At 46.3% G+C, this 15103-nt stretch overlaps 1 protein-coding gene across 2 annotated transcripts in view; it reads right to left on the bottom strand.

The window, feature by feature from the left end:
* Nucleotides 1–532: 532 nt before the first annotated feature.
* The window catches only part of TMEM181 (transmembrane protein 181), a 22911-nt gene continuing 8340 nt past the window's right edge, over nucleotides 533–15103 (bottom strand). For both annotated transcript variants that reach the window (XM_008566833.1, XM_008566832.1), the window contains exons 2-6: nucleotides 12838–12941; nucleotides 8115–8170; nucleotides 6026–6116; nucleotides 4638–4759; nucleotides 533–864 (exon numbers count right to left, since the gene is read on the bottom strand). In XM_008566833.1, the coding sequence (XP_008565055.1) occupies nucleotides 706–864; nucleotides 4638–4759; nucleotides 6026–6116; nucleotides 8115–8170; nucleotides 12838–12931 (522 nt within the window). In that variant the 5' untranslated portion in view covers nucleotides 12932–12941 and the 3' untranslated portion in view covers nucleotides 533–705. The remainder of the gene's footprint in view (nucleotides 865–4637; nucleotides 4760–6025; nucleotides 6117–8114; nucleotides 8171–12837; nucleotides 12942–15103) is intronic.

The following is a 15103-nucleotide window of genomic DNA, read 5'->3' as shown; positions in this document are numbered from 1 at the left end:
AGGGGATGAAAACTCTGGAACCAGACAGTGGCACTGGTTGCACAAGTCTGTGAATATACTAAAAACTACTCAACCATACACGTGAAAAGGGTAAACTCTACAGTACGTGAATTACATCTCAATAAAGTTGTTTTTTCTTTAAAGGTACCTGTTAGCGTTTTCATTTAATATTCACAACTCTGTGAGGTAGCTTTACAGATAAGAAAACTGAGGCTCACTAAAGTCATACTAGTAAAGGACGGAGCCAGGATTTGAAGCCAGCTTGTCTGTCCGATCTAAAACCCTCATCACTAGTCACTATGCTGGTTACACTGACTCCTGCTGAGCAGAGAACAAGGAGGTAGATTTGAGTTGGGCGTGAGAAAGGACAATCTAACAATTAGAGTGGTGTCCTCCCCTCACTAGAGGTTCCCGCAGAGTCTGAAGACCACTCACAGGGCCGGAGAAGGGGGTCCTGCCTTGCAGGGGGGCACACCTGGTAACCCCTGATTACCTTCCAGCTGGAACACTACTATTTTAAATCTCAGAACACCTACTATTTTTCCAATTTCTATGCCGTTTCTTTAAGCTATTCTTGGTTCTATACACCTAAGAAATTGGATTTTCCTATAATTTTTTTAAAACTTTACATTCTTCCACTGTCCAAAATAACATTACTTAGATGCTGTGGCAAATTTCAATCACTCAACAAAAGACTGGGAACTATTAAAAAAATAAACTGTGGAAACATGTGCAGACCACTAGTCCACTTACTGTGAAGTTCATTTCCTTGATGGGTAGCTTCAGGTGTTCAAATCCCACAATCACAGTATACTGAGTGTAATTCAAGTAGCCAAGGTGAGCCACAATAATTTCTGCACATTTCTGCAAATACATAAGGTAGATTTGTGTATTTAAAGCAAACAAGACTCACTCTCCCACCAACTGACCCACAAAGTAACACATTTCAACAACAGATGAGCAGAATTCATCATATCCAGAGAGCTCGCCAAAAGCCCAGAAAAAAGTCAGATGCCAGCCAAAAACAGTTCCTAGAAAGAAAGAACCACACAGATATTTCTGGAAACAAAATATATGATTTATAGTAATTAGACTCTCTCTAATTCGGATGACTGAAAATAATGTCACCTGCATAAAAAAGTGAAGAATGCAGCATAAACCTAATATCTCCATAAACACACTAATATGCAGAGGAACACAAGCTAACACGCAACAGAACGGCAACCTCGGCCTGACTTGTCCTCTTGGCCCACCCTGGCAATCATCGTAGCGATGCACAGACTGAGTGACAGATTTATCTTTCTCCCCTTTAGCCTGTCATTCTCTCCACAGAGCCCCCCTCGCGCCCCCAGCCCACTGCCCTCGTCATAAGGAGAGGCTGTGTGAACAGCAGTGAGTGATCATGTGGACGTATAGGCTTAGCTGTCTGCTGAGAGCCCAGTTCTTTGGTCCTTTGGAAATAAGAGTCAAGTTGCCTCCATTTGGTTGTCCCCTTTGGGAGTGGCAGGGAGCATGAAGCCCTCACTCGGGATGCAGAGGTGCACTCGCTGGCCAGGCATGGAGAGTGGGTCACAGCTCTGCCCCAGCCCTGCCACACAGGCCAGCACGCACTTCATCTGAGAGAATGCTGCAAGATGGTCCGGCACAGCCCACAACGAGCGACCAGTTGTAGGCTTCCTGGATGGTACAGGGAAGAGTGGCTCTGAACAGGGCAGTCACCCAGACAGTTGATCAAATGCTTCCTGAGCCTCGATGTCTGAGGTCAGGGTGAGAAAACAGGTTTGGGTTTTACATGAGAATCCTTTAAAAAAGAGGACAACTGGCGGGGAGGAGGCTGCGTGACACATGCTGGTGCTGATCTGAGGGTCAGGAGAGAAAGCAGATGGGAGGTGATGCGCAGTGACCACAAGGCAGCACGAGGGTCATGGCCCTCGACACCCCTCCAGCGCACAGCCCTGGGTCCACGCTGAGGCCCACAGAGCTCGGCCAATGACGCTGCCCGTTAGGGGCACAAGCTCTCTGCTAACCACATGCCCCACTGTCTATCCTCCCTCGTCGGAAGCACAGGGCAATTGCTTTTTCTTATCCCATCTGAGCTGCAGCTTCTTTCCCACCCAGATCAGCTTCCCTAACTGCTACTGCCCGCAGGCATGTGACCATGTGGCTTGCATGCACAGTGCACCTTTCCTCTGCCACAGTTGGGTCACACGGTGACACTCAGACAGGGGCGGCGTGGAACTCAGAAGGATTGGGAACCAATAGGTTTGACATAATTAAATGCATTTTTGCAGGACACTTCTTACACGCTTAAGAATTTGTCTCGCTTTTTCAGGGGGCGTTTTAATTAACAAGAGTTATGTTTCAGGCCGTGTGTACATTCATGTTTAAAAAACTAAGTGAAACCTCCTGCAGCCTGGAGAGTCCCAAGTTCAAACCACAGTTCTGCTGCGGATTCCAATGCACCTCTGAAACTCACCCGTGATGGTTCCACAGCTTTCTCACCTACAGGTGACAACCTTGCTACCTTAGGCAGACAGTGTTTTCTCTTCACATCAAAAAAAAAAGTGACATAAGTGGGTGGTAAACATCTCTGTAACATAAAAATTCTGTGATTTTTTAAGCCACGGCAGTGCTCCTTGCAGGGTTAGGGAGAGACATGAGTAGACAGGGAACAGAAGAGACATTCCCAGGGGGTAATGGAGTGGAAACTGAGGTCGGCCACCACAGGATGGGGAAGAACCCTCGGAGATGCGCTGAAGGGCCATTATCAAGGCACGCAGCAGGGCGGTGCTTTGGGAAGTGCCAGTGGAGTCAAGCCAGCCCTCGGGTGGCCTGGCTCCATCTGAAGCAAAGATTTAGAGAGGGTGACCAACTTGTCCTGGTTTCAAAACTGAACATCCAATGTGCTAGGAAATCACTTGGTCTGGGCAAACCAGGATTAGTTACCATAGCTTTAGGATAAGCAGTCACTGGCCAACTGTCTAGACTGTGCCTCGGCCTGAGAAGAGGCCAGGCTGGTGCTGAACGGGGCAGCCGGCTGAAGCTGGATCTGCTGTCCTGCCTGGGGATGGGCGGAGAAGCCATCTGCGTGGACGATGGACCCTCAGACCTGTCATCCCTCCTGCACTTGGGCACAGTGGAGGGACACAGGGATGTCTCATGCTGGTACAAATTCTGCCCACTCTCACACACATCATCCACCTTGGTCCTCATCATGTTCCTAAGACAGGCAGGGAAGGCCTCTTCCCTACTATACAGATGAGGAAAATACACTTCAGACTCTGGGTCATTCCTTCCACACAGGTGAGAGACAGGGAGGCACAGCAAGGTCCAGCCACTCCTGGAGCCTTCCCTGGACACACCTCGCCTGCGACACGCACAGCAGTGGCCGAGGCTGCTGAGGCTGGGGGCTGACACTGTGAGGGCTCCGCTGGAGACAGCCCAGCCTCAGCTCACCTCTCCATCCTAGTGCCCTCAGGCTGGGGTTCTGATCCTTCCAGTCTCTTCTATCAGACCTCAACAGAGAGTGCCCAGAGACAGTGGCCAGCCGCTGTACAAGAATCTTTCCCTGCGTGAATTCTCTTCTAGAACAGGATGAACATGGTTAGTATTTTTACCCATAAAAACTATACGAGCTCAGGAATAAAAGAGCATGAGCTTCTATCCAGGTCCCTCCACCTACTATCCACATTACCTTGGGCAATGGTTTTGACCTCTATAAGCCTCGGTTTCTTCTTGTATAAACTGGGGCTCTAACCGTAGTTTCCACTCCGTGGACCCACTGTGAGGATTTAACAAGACAACATATGGAGAGTACCTGGCTTCCGACCGTGTTATCTAACCCCTCGTCACCTGCACTGCCTGGTTTGGACACTCCAGCTCTCCGTGCTGCCAACCCTGACATGGGCTCCATGCCAGAGCAGGGATATGGATCTGATTCTCCCAATTCTGAACCGAATGCGGCACTGAAGAAATCGAGAGTGAGGGCTCACCTCCCCCCTGGACCTTCAGGTTTCCTCTCCAAAGCCACGCACTGCACCCTGAAGTAGGTGCTTAGAACGGTAAGCCACGGATCCTAAGAGGCCTGGCCGCTCTGCCCCCAGACACATCAGGGCGTTCTTCACATGGCTGGAAACAACCCAAAACCCCAGTGACCAGGAACAGCCATGGAATAGGTGCAGACCTTCATATGCGAGAGGTGGCCCATGAACACTCAGCTATGGACACACCAGGCAGTAAGTTACACAAACAGTAAAAACAGGTCTTGTATATGCTCAGAGTATGTGGTGGTAGGTACGTGTGCATGTGTGTGTGAATGCATGTATGTGTGTGTACGTGTGTGTGTGTGTGTGTGTGTGTGTGTGTGTGTGTGTGTGTGTGTGAAGTTTAGAAGAATTTTTAGGGGTATCAGTGCATAAAGGTAGATGAGTTTTCCATGCCATCTTTGCTATGGCTCCATTTTTTAACATAAGAGCAATTTTTTTTAATTGAAGCATTATTCATTATACATATATTTGGGGTTTAAGAACAATTTTTCAAAGCCTCTTGCAGTGTCCTACCTTCTACATCAGAGAAGCATGTCTGAAAAATAGCGTCAGGAGCCTGCTGACTAATTGTGGAGCATCAAACACACTCACCCCTGCACAAGTGAGGGTCCTCGTCCGATTGTGAACTTTGTTATGAATGTACGTTGTGGTTCCATCTTGAGCTACACCATCAACTTTAACTGTCATGAGAAAGCTTGTCTGAATAGAAGTTTCTACCAAAGAAAGAAATCCAGCGTCAGAGACCACAGTGGGGATCTCAGGCCTACAAAGGTGCTCGTCCGGCTCTCCAGTGGCCTTGGAGCCCGTGATGGACCTTAGGCCACTGTAGCCTCAGCACATTTGAAAACCTCACATTTGCCCAGCAAAGTAAAGCCCTTCCGTTAGATCCCACTTCCAGCCTGCTACTCAGCGGCCCATATCAAAGCCTACACTTCACATCCATCAGTTTCACTTCACAAAAGGGCAAATGTTTCATGGTAAATGAAGTTACATTTTTAATTTCCCACATAAATTTTTAATTTAACTTTATACCAAAATAGAAATAGATTTCCTGTTTTTTCTGATTATATAATTTGCTACTTTTCTGATTATATTCTCATAATAGAAAAATCAGAGAACAAAAAAATACAAAGATGGCATCAAACACTTATAGATACCCACCTAGAGATAACCATAGTAACATTTTAGTGCCCATCCTTCCAGATCATTTTCTAGACACACAAATATATAGTAATATAAAACTTACTTATGCTTTTTTAAATGTTACAAAAAGGTTTAATATGCATTTTTTTTAACTTTATCTATTGTGGTCATGCAGTTATCTTTTGAGATGCTTTCTCAGCTGGAGTTCCTCATCTGAATCACAGGACACAAAAAGTACTTTGGGTGATCATTCTCTCAATTCTCCCTAATAAGATATGAAACCAGTGCTATTTTAGGTGAACAGAAGCTAATGCATCATAAACAACAGATGCATTAGGGCAGGGTTTCTCAGTCTCCACACCATTGACATTTTGGGCTGGATAATTCCTTGTTGTAAGGATCTGTCCTGTGCATTGTAGGATTTTTAGTGGAATCCCTGGCCTCTACCCATTACATGCCAATAGACCTCCCTCCTCCCCAGCTGTGACAAAACTGTCTGCAGACATTGCCAAGTGTCCCTCGGGGGGCAGAACCATTGCCTTACAGCATCAGAACTTAATTCTCTCCTAGATCCCCACTGAAAAATGCTGGCAGGTGCAGCACCTGCACCACACAGCCGCTGAGCTCCGCTGACCAGCACTCAACAGAAGAAGCATCCTAACTCACTATCTCCCACGGGAAGACATTTAAGGGGCATCCAATTTATTATAAATAATAATGAACACCTTTGTACATCCATCTTTGAGCACTTGTCCAAATATTTTAAAGTCCTTTCAAACTCTAAAATATGATGCTTTGTACAAAGAAAAATCATCCCAACATGTCAGGCTCCATACCTTTCGATTGATCCAGCTCGACAACACATGTCAGCCATAGTTGCTGATTATATGTAGACAGTGGATTGGAACGTATTTGAATTGGCTTCAGCTGAAGCAAAAAAAAAAAAAAGTTAAGTAATCCATCTGACCTTTCCTTTGAGTCTACCAAATAACTCATCTTAACATCCAAAATGTACATTAAGCAAAAAAGGCTTGAGTGTCAGCTCTAAAACAGAAACGCGTGGTTTTCCTTTGGACAACGTGAGTGAAATCCTGCCTTCCAGAAGAAGAAAGGACTAACGTGCGGCTGCAGCTCACTTCTGTCTCTCATCGAAACCTCTAAGCGGGCGGTTTCCACCGCCTGGAGCCCTGGGCCAATACAACTGAAATACCAAGAAAAAGCCATCTTGGAGAAAAAAATAGAAAGAGCGGAATGATGAGACATTCAATGAGATAATAGAGAAATACTTTCATATTCACAAGATAAAGGATCTTAATAATTATTTCCTTAGTATCTGTATGTCTACATGTCACTGTTTGACATCTGTTATTTTTAGCTTTATGAAAGTCTTATCGCCCCCAGAGAGAAAAATTAGAGGGGACCGTGTTGCCAGTGATTCTTCTGTATGAAGACACAATATTGGTGTCTAATAGCAGTGGGACACAGACAGAGCTGTTTAAGGAGCCCACCCATGGTTCCAGAGAAAGCATTATTTGAATGCCTCATCTTTGCACGTAAATATGTTAGTTCTGTGTTTTAGTACTTCTGTCGGGGTCTCCATGAAACTCCCTACAACCAAAGACTTGCCTAAAAGCCATCAAGGATATGAAACCTATCAAGGGTGACACATTATCTTTCTGAAGTGAGGATGGTCTCTTGAAAGCAAGTCAGTTTGAGTGGGATGGCTGCTATTTTCAGTGTCAAAAAGAGACTTACACTCTGAGAGACAGAAATTTTAAAAGACCAACTACTGCCAGGAAACTCCCCAGGGCACATCTTCAAATCAGATCATCAGCCCAAGAGTTAAAGAATATAGAGGAATGCAAAGAAAATGTGAACACGGGCTACGGAGAGGCCCTTTCAAACTAGTAGTAGCAGAAGAGCCAAAAGGTGCGAGTTTTAGGAAATTTTTCTTCTTTTGCCTTTTTGAAAAATTCTAAGGGTAGAAACCTAGCAGGGAGGTGGGAGAACAGAGAAAAGGGGGGATTTGGAGTCAAATAATCAGATATAAACTATACATGTCACCATGAAGATGCAGGACAACTGTGTTAAGTCTGTAGATAAAAATATTGCTCGACACACAGAAAAATAAAAGGGTTTAGTCGATTGGGCTTTCAAAAGTTAGTATTTATTAAAGAAAACCAAAAAGTTTCCAGTTGAGAGGACCTCTGTTTTCCTCTCAAGATGGTGAAGAGCCAAGGCACATTTAAGAAACTAAAAGGATATTTTTAATTTAAACTGAGTTTATGCAAGGAATACCAAACAATCCTTACAAAGCACTGATTTCATTAGAAACCTGATACAGAGACCGAGTCTTAACATGGACAAATATAATAAGAAAGGATCAAATTCTTAAGTGATTATTGTTAAAATATAATGTAACAGAACTTACAGATGTGAGGAACTGGGATGAGTTAACCGGCCCTCAGAAATGAATTGCTGCTCCCTAAGAGGTAACACCATCCCTCCTAAGTACTGAGGTATTTATTACAGCAGAAAAGGTCATTCTAGGGCCGGCCTGGTGGCACACTGGAGAGTGCGCCGCTTGGGAGTGCGGCGGCGCTCCTGCCGAGGGTTTGGATCCCATGTGGAGACCGGTTCCCGCTCACTGGCTGAGCGCGGTGTGGGCGCAACACCGAGGGTTGCAATCCCGTTACCGGTCAGTAAAAAAAGACAAAAAAGGAAAAAAAAAATAAAAAAAGAAAAGGTCATTCTAGTAAACACGATCCCAGAGGCCCGCAGCTGACCGCGGGATAAGAAATGTGTCGCCTGAGAAGTGAGCCACAGGGCAAGGGCAGCCTATCCTAAGCCCACCAACCAGTACCATCTCTCAGTGGCCCGCAAGTTTATAATGCCCCACCAGCTGCCACTTAGACCCAGTCTTACCTTTTTGCTATTATTTAGTGAAAAATTAGCTGCAGAAGTCTGGATCACCTTGGGTCCTAAAGTGTAACAGAAAAGAAGGAAAAAAGCAGGTTATATCTACACTGACAACTTATTGATTATTTTTTCAAATGCCAAGAAAGACTCATCTGTTACATGGAGGTGGTCTTATTCACCTGGTCTTTCTTTAGAGATTTTATGTATGGAAGTAAAACACAGAAACACAGAAACAAAGACACAGAACATCCACTCTGCCGTGTGTCATGACTCCCAACTCCCCAACGCAGTACGAGTGACAAATGACGTATAGGGTTTCCATGGGAACCCCCCATGCTCTCCATGAGGGCTCTCTCTGCAGAGCATGGACCCTCAAAAACATTAGCTATACAGACACTGTCCATATATTTTGTAAAGTATAAAGATTTCTTCTAAAAACCTAAGGCATACTTATCTATTCATCCAATTAATCTAGTCTCCCAAAAATATTTACTAAGCAGGGAATGTAAGAAAACATAACATATACTAATATAAGCATAAAAGCATAAGGCTTTTCCTAAAATAACAGATATACGAGCTTCACAGATGCTTTTTGTCCCCAGTTTTTTTATTGTGGTAAAATACACACAACATAAAATTTATCATCTTAATCATTTTTAGGTGTACAATTCAGTGGCATTAAGTACATTCATCTCATGCAACCTTCACCACCAGCCACCTCCACAACTCTTCACATCTTGTAAAACTGGAAACTCCGCACTAAACAACTCCCATTCCCCCTCTCCCAGCCCCTGGCAACCACCGTTCTACTTTCTGTCTCTATGATTTTGACCACTCTAAGCAACCCAAATAAGTGCAATCATACAGTATTTGTCTTTTTGTAACTGGCTTATTTCACTTAATGTAACATCCTCAAGATTCATCCATGTTGTAGCATGTGTCTGAAATGCCTTCTTTTTTTTTTTTTTTCCTTTTTGTCTTTTTTCGTGACCGGTAACGGGATCGCAACCCTCGGTGTCGCGCCCGCACCGCGCTCAACCAGTGAGCGGGAACCAGTCTCTACATGGGATCTGAACCCTCAGCAGGAGCGCCGCCGCGCTCCCAGGCGGCGCACTCTCCAGTGCGCCACCGGGCCGGCCCCAGTCATTACTTTTTAAATGAAAGTAAAAAAGCGCCGCCACGTTCCCAAGTGCCGCACTCTATCGAGTGCGCCACCGGGCCAGCCCAAATGCCTTCCTTTTTAAGGCTGAGTAACGTTCCATTGCACGTATATACCACATTTTACTTATCCATTTGTATCTCGATGGATGCTCAGGTCGATTCCACTATTTTAACTACTGTGAAAAACGCTTCTATGAACATGAGTGTACAAATATCTCTTCAAGACCCTGCTTTTAATTATTTTGAGTATATACCCAGAACTGGAACTGCTGGATAACACGGTACTATTTGCATGAAATATCCTCTTCCATCCTTTCACTTCAACCTGTGTCTTTCGATATAAAGTGAGTCACTCGCAGACAGCATCCACCTGATGGTACAGCAAAAGTCCCTTAGGCTCTGTTCACTTTTTTTCAATCTTTTTTCTTTCTGTTCCTCAGACTCAAAAATTTCCATTGTCCTATCTTCAGGTTCTCCAATTCTTTCCTCTGCCTTTGAATCCCTCCAGTAAAGTTTCATTTCAGTTATTGTACTTTTTAGCACCATGATTTCTTTTTGGTTTCTTCTTAGGTTTTCTATCTCTTTATTGATATTTCCATTTTGTTCATACATTGTTTTCTTGACTTTCTCCATATATTCCTTTAGTTCTCTGAGCACCTTTAAGACAGGGGTTTTAAAGTCTTTGTCTAGTAGACTCACCGTGCAATCTTATTCAGCGACAGATTCTGCTGGGTTTATTTCCCCTTTCAATGGGCCATATTTTACTGTTTCTTTGTATGCCTTGTGATTTTTTGTTGAAAACTGGACACTTAAATCTAATAATGTGGTATCTCTGAAAATTAGATTCTCTCTTTTCCCGGGGATTGTTGTTTTCTGTTTTGTTTTTTATGGCTGCAGGTTGTCTCTGTGCTGAGCACCAGCCTGAGTTGTAAACTTTAGGTCTTTTTAATCCTGCACCTGCCTCTGGGCAACCATGGTGACTTTAATTTCCCCTATATATGTGGTTGCTTCTGAATGTCCAAGCCTTCTCATGGAAGCTGAAAGCCTTCAACAGACTCCAGAGTTCCAAAATAGTTATATGAGACAGATTCTGCCACTGCAATTGCTGTCTAGGTGGGGAGACAGATGCCTGGTGCTTCCTACTCCACCATCTATCCAGAATTCTCTCCAAGCTTCATAGGTTCTTACACTGTAATTCTTCAGGGCTTTGGCTTCAAAAGAAGTAGTCAAAGCAAACACCATGAATCTGATTTTAACTTAATTTAGAACCAAATTTGTTCTAAGTCATATCACTCTCAATTTGTGATGCCAGTTTTCTGGGCAGCTTCAGTGACCATCCCCAGCCTGCCGCCAACAATCCTCCACTCAAACGTAGGTGAGAAACATGTATGTACATCAATCAACACAGTAACATGTCTCTAGAATGCATTTATGCATGCTGAGAAGGATGTCTATGTAGGAAGGAGGCTTGTATCCACAATGGGTCTTCTTTTAAACAGATTCACAATCAGAGTAGACTCCTAACCCAGAAAGTAAGGCAGTCTGGTCTCCTGGAAAGAATTAAGAGCTGGGAGTCAGAAAAACCAGGACTCTAGTCTTAGCTAATTAGGCTTCCTAGGTGTCAATTTCCTCATTTGCAAAATGAGGGTTACTTACCCCATGGTCTCTAAGGTACTCCCAACTCTGAAATAATAACAACCTTACCACATAAAGTAACTAGGAGCAGAGTACTTGTGATAGTTAATTTTATGTGTCAACCGGGCCACAAAGTGCCTAGATATTTGGTTAAACATTATTCTGTTGTGTCTGTGAGGGTGTTTCTGGAGGAAATTAACATTGGAATCAGAAGACTGAGTAAAGCAGATTGCCCTCCCCAACGTGGGTGGGCCTCATGGAATCCGTCAAAGGCCCCAGTGGAACAAAAGGACGGAGCAAGGGAGAATTCACTCTCCCCGCCTGGGCTCTCTGTCCTCAAGCTGGACATCAGTCTTCTCCTGCCTTCAGACTCAGACTTGAACTTGGACTTGGGCAGGAACTTAATACCATCAGCTCTCCTGGCTGTCAGGCCTTCAGACTCGAACTGGAACCACATGGTTTGCTCCCTCAGGTCTCCAGCTTGCTGATTACAGACTGCAGATCTTGGGACTTCTCAGCCTCCATAATCACGTGAGCCAATTCCTTACAATAAGTAGATACATTAATATATAGATCTATCTCCTACTGGTTCTGTTTTACTGGAGAACTCTGATTCAGGACTCTCTGGAAAGAAGGAAAGGAATGTGGAAATCCTGACATCATTCTCTTCACTTAGTCTTGGTGCATCTCTTTTCATTTCTGCAAGCGTGAAGCAGGGTAGACATAATCATGTTTAAGACAGAGAATGGCTTAAGGAAAGAAGAGTTGGCTGAAGCCCCACTGAGACTGGAGACCACGAGAATATTAATGACTTGCCTACACATCTTAAAGGACAGTTGTGAAAATCAAGTAAGATAATGGATATGTCTTGTGCTGTGATTAATAAAACTTCTGTTCCTTCGTGACTTAACAGGAAGGAAAAGAAGTTGGCTACAGGTGCTGTTGTTACCAGCACATCTTCATCACAATCATCATCAGGTGAGTTGTACCTGAAGAGTCATCTTCTCCCCCAGTTCCTCAGTCTAGGTTATTTCAGTTTAGGTTTAGAGACTAGACCCTTGAGGCACAAATGCCTCTGGAACAGGTTAAGCCCAATTGTGACTCACACTTTAGTGTTAAGTGCATCATTGCATAAACATCTACCAGAAACTACCCTCACTGAAAAAAGATATTATTTAAGAGGGAAAGAAGAAAATGGGGGATGAACAGATATTCTCCAACCTAAGTCAGGCTCCTGATTGCCTGCCCTTTGGACAGGACTGAGGAGACCCGGATTTCTGGGATCCTTGTGAAAACCACTTGACTTCTCTGGTTCTCCATTTTCCATCTGTGAGAAAGGGGGGTGGCTGGATGATTTCAAAGGCATTTTTGAAGCCAAAATCATTGTGGTGTGGCTTTTACCCTCAAACAACATGCCATGGAACAGTAGGGCTGGTGCCTTAAAGATAAGGGATCTGTAGGCTCCCACCTGGGACGACCATGCTGCTGCCCAGTGCTGTTCCCATGTCCCTGCCAAGAGCTCAGGATGTCACCAGAGCAGCATCCCAGCCCCAGGCAGTGCATCATAACTCTTACGTGGCCCACGTCCACCATAAGGCAGCAGGTTCTGGATTCCCTAGTACCCATGGTGGGCCTGGTGCACGGCATACTCTAGAAAGGTTTTCTTGACCAACAAAAGAGTGGCCGAGCTAAGTCAGGGCCCCTGGCTGCTGCACAGAGCATGACGAGGTCTATCTGGGCCTGCTCACCGCTCCCCTGTGAGAAACACAGGTGCAGCCACAAGTGCAGGGCTGGGACCCCCTTCCACCCTGTGGGTTCAGGGCGAAGTGGCATGTCCCCCTCCACACTGAGGCCCTTGGCAGATGGGAGCAGGTGGGTACAGCTGGGCTGGCTGATGGCAAAATGATGAAATGGTTAAAAACCTGAAACTTACCTTTGATCCCGACAAAGACGGTCAGGCCAAAACAGATGAAGAAGACAACAAACACGAGGACGAAATGGCGCTTGGAGAGTGTGTAGAGCCGCATGGGCGCCAGCCTGGGGAGCAGAAGCCAGTCAGTGAGGGACAGTCAGGGAGATGGCACAGGGTCCCCAGGAGGATGGCTGTGCAGCCACACGTGCCAGCCCCTCACTTCAGAAGTGGCCCTGCTCTGAAACCAGGTGCCTCCCCTGACAAAAGAGTCTCGAAGACCTAGGTGACCACTTCAGGGAGCGAACCATGCTCTGTGGACAGTGCCTTGCCACCCCAGTCTGCTCAGGGCAGCCCAAACCTACGCCTCACAGCAGGAGAATGTGACGTGGCTTCTATGCCCACCAGGGCATATTTCACTGTGCCACATGAGTGGTGGCCAGACCCCCTCTACTCACCCTCCCACCTTCAGCTGTCGGAGCAGAGTGACTGTCGAGGACCCTAACTCACTCACGCAGCCAAATGCGAGCTTCACAACCAGGCCCCGCCTAGAAGTCCAGGTGCCAACAGGAGCTCCCTGCCAGCCCACTATCTTATTTTTCCCCTCCAGGGTCTCTCACAACTTAGGACCCCTCCTTCATTTCACCCTGTCCTGGTGGAGGGCAGCCGGACAGTCACGGGGGAAGTCCACCTTTGATGTAACTCAGCAGGATGCCTGCAGTATTCTGTGACTGGCACCAACATGGGACCCCACTCAGGTCTCCTTCTGCCCAAAGCAAATGCCAGTGGGGTAGGTATCATGCCTCTTAGAACTCCCTGTATCAGGGGCTGGCAAACAAAAGGAAAATCTGCAAAGGACCAGACCATCAGCATCTGAGGTTTTGCGGGCCACCGGGCCTGTCGCGGATACTCAGCTCTGCCTTCAGAAGTGGCCAGAGGCACCACGTGAATGCACAAGCATGGCTGTGTTCTGATTAAACTTCGTTTACAAAGGTGGCAGGCTGGGTTCAACTAGCAGTCGGCTCACCCTGACCCTGTTTCTAAAGAGGAGTCCCACAAACCCAAAGGGATGTGAGCAAGGGAGCCTGGTCCACACCGCTAGCACTCCTGGTCTGCAGAGCTGAGACAGCAGGGAGGAGCCTGGCCACCTGTCACATCTGCCAGACATGACAGGCGGCAACACACCCACCCTGGGAGGTGGAGAAACAGGCTCTGCTGGGAAGCAAGGGAAAGGTCATTTATTCATGGCATAAAGCTCACACGGGTATGTGCACACACACCCCCACCTTTGCACGCCCAGGACTGCTGCAGGGCAGGAAGTCAACCACTCGGGCTGGACACAGTCTCAGGGCAAAGGAGAGGCCCACAAGCCACCTCTGCACTGACGTGGCTCTGCTGACACCCAGTCAGCTCTCCCCAGCACAGCCTACGTGATCGCCTGGTGAGGGGACTTTCAGACCAGTGACACTGGGTTCACAGTGAAGAAAGAAAGAATGAGCACCGCCTTGGTTTCCTTTGGGACCTCAGTCCAAGTGCTGACGAGCAAACGATCCTGCTGGGTGTGAGAAGGGAAAGCTAGGGCCCAACAGAACCTAAGCGGCCAGAGACCCTTAAAATACTAGATCTAGAAATGACCTCAGGGAGGAAGCCCAACAACCCCTTCCACTTACAGGTGGAGAAACTGAGGTCTGGAGATGGTATAGTAGCCCGAGACGTCACATCTCTGCCTTTGGCAGTACCTGCCTCTCCCCTGGAAGGAGGCTCTGGGTGCAGGACCCAGCCACGGGACCCAGCCGCCCCTGATGCCCTCCTGGGAAAGCCCTACAGAGGTGCGTGGCTGGCCCAGCCCCAGAGGAGCAGCCCCGCCGTGTCTGTTATTCCAGGTTTTGTCTGTTACTTAGTTTCCTCGCATGGCGTGTTGATGTGTCGATACATTTTTGTTTTAACACTCCACAGAAGGGAAGATTTCTAGGCAGCTGCACGAGACATTTCCACGTTGAAAAAAATTACACGAAGCTAAATGGACTAGATGCTGGGGAAATGCAAATAAAATCTGTAGTTTAGCTATGAGCAGTGCACTGATGCGAGTGTCCTCGTTTTGATAAACGCACCATGGTTACGTGAGATGCCAGCGACAGGGCAAGGTGGGTGAAGTGGGTACAGACACACTCTGTGCTACCTTTGACACTCTTCTGTAATTCTAAAATTGTTTTAAAAAATTACACACATCAATTGTGAGCTCTTCCACTTCACTGTTCTCAGGGTGACACCCCCCCCCCCCCCCCCGCGC

The sequence above is a fragment of the Galeopterus variegatus genome, unplaced genomic scaffold (genome assembly GCF_000696425.1).
Source record: "Galeopterus variegatus unplaced genomic scaffold, G_variegatus-3.0.2 Scaffold271, whole genome shotgun sequence".
NCBI classification, from domain to species: Eukaryota; Metazoa; Chordata; class Mammalia; order Dermoptera; family Cynocephalidae; genus Galeopterus; species Galeopterus variegatus.
The sequence above is the reverse complement of the archived record's forward strand: the minus strand, read 5'-3'. Positions and strand labels throughout refer to the sequence as shown.